The sequence below is a fragment of the Arachis duranensis genome, chromosome 9 (assembly GCF_000817695.3).
Source record: "Arachis duranensis cultivar V14167 chromosome 9, aradu.V14167.gnm2.J7QH, whole genome shotgun sequence".
Lineage (NCBI taxonomy): Eukaryota > Viridiplantae > Streptophyta > Magnoliopsida > Fabales > Fabaceae > Arachis > Arachis duranensis.
In genome coordinates this window covers 105,435,584-105,444,025 of record NC_029780.3, presented here as the reverse complement: position 1 = coordinate 105,444,025, position 8,442 = coordinate 105,435,584, and the positions used below count along the sequence as shown (strand labels likewise).

Sequence of the window (8,442 nt, the reverse complement as noted above, 5' to 3'; positions counted from 1 at the left end):
TAGCAAAGGCAATCGGGACTATATTATTGTTGCCATCCTGTGAAACTGCCACAAGGAGACAACCCTTATACTTTCCGTACAAGTGAGTCTCATCCACCTGGACAACTGGCTTACAATGTCTGAATGCCCTAATACAAGGGTAATAACTCCAAAATACACGATGCAATACCCGAATATCACCCACCAAGTCATCGCCTTGATATGCAGGCATAGTCTCAAAATGGACAACAGCTGATGGCTCCTTGTGACACATGGCCTCAAACCATATAGGCAAGGCTTCATACGATGCTTCCCAACCTCCAAATATTTTTTCTACTGCCCTCTGCTTAGCCAACCATGCTTTCCGGTAACTGACGGTGTAGTTGAATTTCGATTGCACTTCTGCTATAACCGATTTTACCTTTAAGGAGGGGTCAACTTCAACCAGTGGCTTTATTCCTTCTGCAATTGTGATAGAGTCCAGCTTCGAATGATCATGTGAAATGGTTGCGGTGGTACAGGTGTGGCTACCATTATACCTCCTTATAACCCAACAGTATTTCCTACTGATCAAGCTAACTCTGATAAGCCAGTCACACCCTGACCCATACTGTGTACACTTGGCGTAAAATGTCAACGGCTCAGACTCATATACCCGGTAGTCTACGCTTCGTCGTATGGTATACTCCTTAACCGCCTTAATAACAACTTCTCTGGAACTGAACTCCATCCCAACCGCGAACTCACCATCTGCGACCATAGGAATTTCTGCTGGGACAAATGCCATAAGATAAATTTATTTAATACGCAGCTATTTCAAAACCGACTCTAAAGGTAAATCAAATTTCACTGCATCCAGTACCCTATAAATCAAAACCTTGAACATGTTATGATGTCACACTAAACAACATAAGCACAGCAGCAGCAAATGTAAAATACCAGACCGGACCGACCGGTTCGACCGGAAAACCAAAGGAACCATGCCGGTCCGGTCCGGTTCATGGCATTTGAACTGTTCAATAGATCGAACCTGTGCACATACTAGTTACAAACTCATGCAATTTGCTACAACCATATCTTAACAACATAAATATTATTTCCTAATAAACACATGAAGCATATAAAAGAAAAAAATAAATTCCTTAACGGGTCGAGGACCAATTTCAGATCCTGACAACTACGACCCAGAACGCACCATTAAATAATGCTAAAAAAAGGGTTTAATCTTCAGAACTTAATCAATTGTCTAACTACAAAACACTTATACCACGATTACGTACCTGCAGTCATATATTCCGGAAATTCAGGAACATGCATGGCTTCCAAGTCTAAAACTCGCATGAATGATGGCTCCTCAAACGGCACTTCGTTTGCAAGTGCATTTGCCACTTCTGTCACATCTGGGCACATGCCTCTGTCACCTTGATCTTCATCTCCATCGGGAGCAACAAATTCATAGTTGTTTTCGAAGTCTTCTTCACTGTCACTATTATAATCTTCCTGTAGAATATTCCGGTCGGCCTCGGATTGTTCAAACTCTACATACAACTCGATGAACGAGATCTGAGCGCGGTTTTCAATATACATTGAAAACATCTCCTGCATGCTCGCTTCGTCCGTCACATATCTGGTTTGAAATTGAACGAACCCACCAAATACCGGTATGGGATATCTGTATAGCATACATGATATCTTTTTTGCCCTCTCAGAATCAATCTTCTCACAGATCACACCCTTGAGCTCTTCAAATGAGATGATAAAAGGAATAACAACATCTAATGGATTTTCACAAATAAACTTTACTCCTTCAGACGTTTATAACAAGATTTGACCAAAATAATACACTTTAATCAATACTCTGTCACTCATTTCTCTCAATGACAAAAAAAAAAACCCTTAACCTTAACTATTAACTTCTCTAAATCATCATAAGTATGAAAGTGACCCAAAGAAACAAAACACAGGAAGCAGCCGCTGAAGAAGGAGAAGAAGACAGGAAGGGGAAGAAGACGGGTTACCTACCACTAACTCGCTGCACACTTTTATATAACCCTCTCTACTCAACTCGGACCATGCGTTTTCCATTCCTAGCCAAAACGGACGGTCCGACTTCAGTCTTCTTAAACTCAACCTCTCAACAAGCAACTCGGACCGTTCGACTTCATCATTTCAATCAAGCATTTCGGAGGGTCCGATTTATATGCACAAAAAATTTTCCCCTATAACATCCCAAATCGGACCATCCGATTTCGGGCAAACAAATTCAGTAACAAAGAATTCGGATGGTCCGTGTTCTCCTCCCAAAAGCTGGCAAAACTCTGCCCCACATGCATGTCTAAACCCCCTTGTTTCCATATCCATAAAAAGCGCACACATATGCTCCATTTCCATAAAAATGAGCCCCCAATTGTACGAGTCAATTACAGATTCGGTTTGGATAACTATATTATTTTCCATCAGCAGTTCCGCACAAATACTGTCCGCAGCCAGAGTCAAAATCAGTGTAGTCATCGACTTCCATTTCCCGCCCACACTTTGCCCCATCACTCCCCACCTCCCATCCATGGCAGAGAGCAGCAAGAAGCGCCGTCGAACCAACACCGACGACCTCCCTTTCAAGAACAAGCTTAAACTAGACTCCACCATCCTCCAAATCCTGAAAGACTTCTCCACCTCTTCCTCCTCCTCTTCCTCTTCCTCCAAAACCCTAACCCTCCAAGACCTCTCCCTCCCCTTCTCCTGCCGCGAAGTCTCCGATCTCAGCCTGTCTTCTGTTCAGTCCAACATCGAGTCCCTCGTCCTCCGCATCGCCCACTCTATCCTCTCCGGCAACGGCTTCGCCTTCGACGTCCCCTCCCGCTCTGCCACCAACCAGTTTTACGTCCCGGAGCTTGACCGGATTGTTCTCAAGGACAAGAGTTCACTTCGTCCTTTTGCGAATATCTCGACGGTTAGGAAGTCCGCAATAACTGCCCGCATATTGCAGCTGGTTCACCAGCTTTGCATTAAGGGGATTCATGTCACGAAGCGTGATCTGTTCTACACGGATGTTAAGTTGTTTCAGGATCAGATCCAGTCCGATACGGTTCTTGATGACGTGTCCTGTATGCTCGGATGCACACGATCCAGCCTCAATGTGGTTGCAGCCGAGAAAGGTATTGCCTTAATAGATCACAGTGTCTTAAATTGCAGTTGCAGTTGCTGTTCGTTGCAGAAATTTTGGTGGTTGCAATGTGGATACTCTCAATTATAAAGCGCAATTGACTATGTGAAGTGTGTATTTTTATTAATTTGGTAGGAGTCAACTTGGCAATCGTTGATAAAAATCTAAATTTGAAATGGTTGAGTAAATTTTCCAGTTGCAAGGCATGAAATTTTGTGCATGAAACTTGAAATAAAAACTGTTGCCACGTTGATGTAATTGTGTGTTGAGAGTCACATGTCAATTATGGTGGTTGTGACTGCAATGTTGCATCTGCATCTCATTATGGGCCTTTCCGGTTTTGTATGACTTGGGGAGTGTAAAGTTAGACGTTTAAATTTTAATGACGAAGTTTAACGTGGTAGTATAGACTTGGTGCAAGGGACTATATATTTGAAATTATCTTAAGAGTCTTAGTTTAAGATGTGGTGTTAGGCTTGCTCCTCGTTTAAAGGCATGTTCCATATTTTTGGGCTCCTTCTGGCCACCTTAATTTCTAGAGTTCATGCAGTATGCAAATTTATATCACTTTTTATATATTCAAACTCATTATGCTGGAATCTTGGTTGTTTATCATCTTGATTGATCCTTTGTGAGTAGTTAGGTGATTAGTTACTCTGGCAATTTTAGCTGACTCTTCTAGTTAGTTATAAAATGCACCTGACTAAGTGATTGGTTGCTCCCATGTAATCAGATTAGTTCATGTGATTAGCTAGCGATTATTTACCTCTTTGGGTGATTTGATTATTAGGCTTAGATATAGATGCATGTGTGATTTACTACTCATGTTTGTATAAATGACTTGTTATATGCACATTTCATTGCCTAGTAAAATTTTTCCAATTCTTATTTTCTTGTGATGTTTATCAACCAAAGGTGTTGTTGTCTGGAGGCTGATCTTTAGCGACAATGGGGACATGATTGATTGCACAAAGATGGATATGGGTGGGAAGGCCATTCCACCAAATATTGATTGAGTTGGGGATATGCAGAGTGATGCTTTGTTCATTCTGTTGGTGGAGAAGGATGCTGCTTATATGAGATTGGCCGAGGATAGATTCTACAGCCGGTTTCCTTGTATAATCGTGACTGCAAAAGGGCAACCTGATGTTGCTACAAGGCTGTTCCTGAAGAAGATGAAGATGGAGTTGAAGCTGCCAGTGCTTGCACTTGTCGACAGTGATCCGTATGGGTTGAAGATTCTCTCTGTCTATGGATGTGGGTCAAAGAATATGTCCTACGACAGTGCCAACCTGACAACCCCTGACATAAAGTGGCTCGGGGTTAGGCCTAGTGATTTGGACAAGTACAAGATACCCGAGCAATGTAGGTTGCCGATGACTGAGCAGGATATTAAGACTGGAAAGGACTTGTTGGAGGAGGATTTTGTGAAGAAAAATCCTGGTTGGGTTGAGGAATTGACATTAATGGTGAAAACTAAGCAGAAGGCTGAAATTCAGGCCCTGAGCACCTTCGGCTTTCAGTATCTATCTGAGGTTTATTTGCCCTTAAAATTGCAGCAGAAGGATTGGTTATGACCTTTCACAACCTAAGAGCAATGTTTATTGTCTAAGATGCTGACTATGTCACCACCTGCTCCAACAGGTTAGTGATGCAGTAGTATTTATTAATGCTCTGATTTTTAGATCCACTTTGTGCCTTTGATCTCCCGACTTCCGCATTTGAAATGCTAGAGTTTCTCTTTATCTTGGTTAATCCTGAACCGAAACGTATTGTTTTGTAGGACTGTAAAAATGAGTACTAATGCAACTTCAAAATATTGAAAAGGTTAAAAAGACATGCAACTGGAAAAATACTGCATATTAAAACAACTAACTCGGTTTGATTATGATGGATTGATAGGAAGCATTATACTGGGAGTTGATTTATTATAACAAAATTGCTCTTTTGTTTATTAGCTATAGCATATACTTGTAGTCTTGTATAGTCTGTTATAACTTAACAAGTTAGTTAGGACTTCAATTAGCCATATTAGTTAGTTAGACTATCACAGTATCACCTTGTATATATAAATGCATGATTGATTGAGTCAATACATAATTCACTTTTACAATCAATAATACATAAGCTCATTTTCGCACAGTATTCAACACTGTTCTTTTTTAAAGCCATTTTAAAAAATCAAGCATGCTTGGGGGATTTGTCATGGCAAGATTATAATAGAAATGAAAAGAATGAAGACTTGGTTTGGTCTCTCAAATTTCATGTATGGTTCAATTCGATCTCTCATTTTAATTAACTCAAATAGATTAATTTAATTTTCAATTGAATACAATCTGATCTTTCAAATTTAATATTGTAACTCTATTGGCAAAATAGTAAGAAATTTCTGAGCTTTAAACTTTTATAAGAAAAATAACCGTGCAAAGAAATTCAAATTTTGGTGAAGTCTTTATTGGGGAAACGTAAACTGTATGTAAACATGCTCTTGAAATTATAATAATGGGAACAAATCATCAAACCAACAAAATATTTATTTTTTTTGTGGGCGAAAATACTTTAGTCAAACTCAATACACATGCGAAAATGTGCCTTATGAATCACTACTAGTGAATAAACCCGTGCATCATTATAATTTTCACGGTAAATCTTCATGACAACTGAATTAAATAAATGATGCTTCATTATAATAATATATGATTGCTTCTACTTGAACAACATTTAGATTTATGCAGTTGCATAATCAACTCCTTTTTTTGTTTTTTGTTTTTGCTTAATCAACTGCTTAGAAGCATTATCTGCCATTATTGCATGCTTGACCAAAATATGCTACAGATCTGGTGGCAGTATAAATCAATACTCAACATTGTGTCTTTCAACTCATCTTGATTATACTACTTCTATGAAGGAAAAAAGGTGCATGGTCCTTGCAATGGTGATACTTCTAATTCACGAGATGAATGCATCAATAATGCTAGGGGAAAAAAATCAGAATTTGTCTTATTTAATATTCATTAATTATTACAACAATTAAAGAATGCTAAATAAGACAAATAATTAATGAATAGTAAATAAAATAAATTCTGACTTTTTGGTTTTTTTTTTTTTTGTTACCAAACATTACTGTAAATTCATATATGATAAATCAAAACATCTAATTAATATCTTTCATCCAAATTATTCATTAATACAACTATTTAGGTTTTTTTTCTCATGTTCGTTCAAACCATTTTTGTCACTATAAACAATACGTTTGTTTAAAAAATTTGACTGTATGTTATAGCATACCACTTTATTTATTACCCAAAGTATTTTATTTTGTAATTAATTTTAGAAAAAAAAGTTGCAAATAAAAAATAATGAGAGAACTAAATAAAATGTAGATAAAATAATTTATGATAAAAAAGAGATAGATTATAATATTGTTTGGACATAAAAGTTAGTTAATGGTAATCAGTGATTAAAAAGCACCATAAAACAATCAATCTGAATCAACAATGTTCATTGTTCCCAATTGGTAATTTGCTACCATTTCTTTGTTACCATCCAGTGAATAGTCTGTTATTGGAGCAAAAGTTCTGCCAATTACTACAGTTTCCTGAAATAGTTTAAATAATGCAACATAAGAAGGAAGATTCATTTTGATCAAAGTGAGATTCATTTTGGATTTGACAGAGTAATTTAAATCAAGGGAAAATGTCAGGATTCTTACAATATACTTGGTTATAAGAAGGAAGATCAAGAATGATAGTCCAATGAGAAGACTTTGCCAATTCCACTGTAAGTAGAAATTAAGAAAGCAATAATTATTTGTGAGCTTGTTCATCATTTAAATATAGTGAGACCCACATAAATATTAAAATATAAAGAAAGATGAAGATTCACCCCATGGTGCACATTACTCCAAACCAGAGATCATTACAAAAACAATATCAGTATTCTTGGTAAAGTTCTTTATACCAAGCAGACCTTTAAGCTGGTGCAGTGCAATAATAATGACAGCTCCAGCCATGAACTCTACCAAAAAAAAAAAAAAAAATAGAAGGATTTATTCAAATATATAAAGGATGCAATTTACATTTAAAAAGAATAAAAAATAATTATAGAAGGAAAGAATAGCATTCTTTAATATGATTTAAGAAATACTCAGTTTTGTTAGCAATAAAGTGATTTGTTAGTGATGAGCAAATAATCAAATCACAAAAATAATGCAAATACTAACTCTGACTGAGCATGGACCATTCAAAACTTCTAGCAATTTGTCTAGCGCCTTCTAGTTAGCCGTATACTAATGATTTATGATAATTTGGCATAAAAATAACATAAAAAAAAACTGATGCTTCATTATAATAATATTTCATTGCTTCTCTCTTGAATCACATTTAGATTCATGTACTCACTTAATCAACCTTAACAGTCAAGTTTGTGTTTGAAAATTGTATTTTAATCAACCTTAAACAGTGAGAAGCCATGCTTTCATTGAAAAATAGAGAAATAATAAACAGCTTCATTTAGCAACTCATCATGTCTGCCTTCAATTTCACCTGCTACTTTGCTAATTACAAATCCATTCTCATTCAATCTATTCTCAAAGTTTGAAGGTATTCTCTTTTTGCTTCTATTAACTTACACAAATTCTATCTAAAACATGCTATCGATCAAGAAATAAAATATCGTAATTCAACATCTCATGTTTATTATGCCAATATATATGGTGATTGCTCTCGTACCCTAATATTTGTGCTAAAACTCATACCCTATATATGTGGACTAATATAATATAGACATGTGGCATCATTAATCCTAGTCAATTAATAATTAAATAATTTTAAAATCTTAAAATTTAATGTATTTTAAAAGTATATTAAATATTATTTGTATACAAATACGAATACATATATACTTTAATCATATATGATTAACTATGGTTAAACATTTTTGTTTATTAAAATTAAAACAAAATTAAAATAAATAATCCTCATCACGCTATCTGCGACTACTTGTAGTTGTGATCAACACTCAACGAGGTTATTCTATCTCTTCTTCTCCTTCTCCTAATTTCTATCGTCTCCACCGTCCCTGCAAATTTCTGCCAGTTTCTGTTTCCATTCGTTCTAAGTTTCACTTAATTTGGGGATTTTATCCAAAATCAGGGCTGAACAAAACACCTCTTCTCTTTCCCATCAGTCTTCTCTTCCTACCAAAACACCCACTGGCTGAACACCCAACCCTTCATATCTGAACCTCTCCACCATTGTCGTTCACCGCCGCCGTTCACCGCCGCCGCTCACCGACACCGC

The 8,442-nt window shown here is 36.7% G+C and overlaps 1 protein-coding gene across 1 annotated transcript; it reads left to right on the top strand.

Moving 5' to 3' along the window:
• Positions 1 to 2,387: 2,387 nt before the first annotated feature.
• On the top strand, positions 2,388 to 5,416 carry LOC110272452 (DNA topoisomerase 6 subunit A). The gene is given in 3 exon segments (XM_021132002.2): positions 2,388 to 3,134; positions 4,058 to 4,786; positions 4,926 to 5,416. Coding segments are annotated over 2 exon segments (1,254 nt in total). The 5' UTR covers positions 2,388 to 2,542; the 3' UTR covers positions 4,720 to 4,786; positions 4,926 to 5,416.
• Positions 5,417 to 8,442: the final 3,026 nt, after the last annotated feature.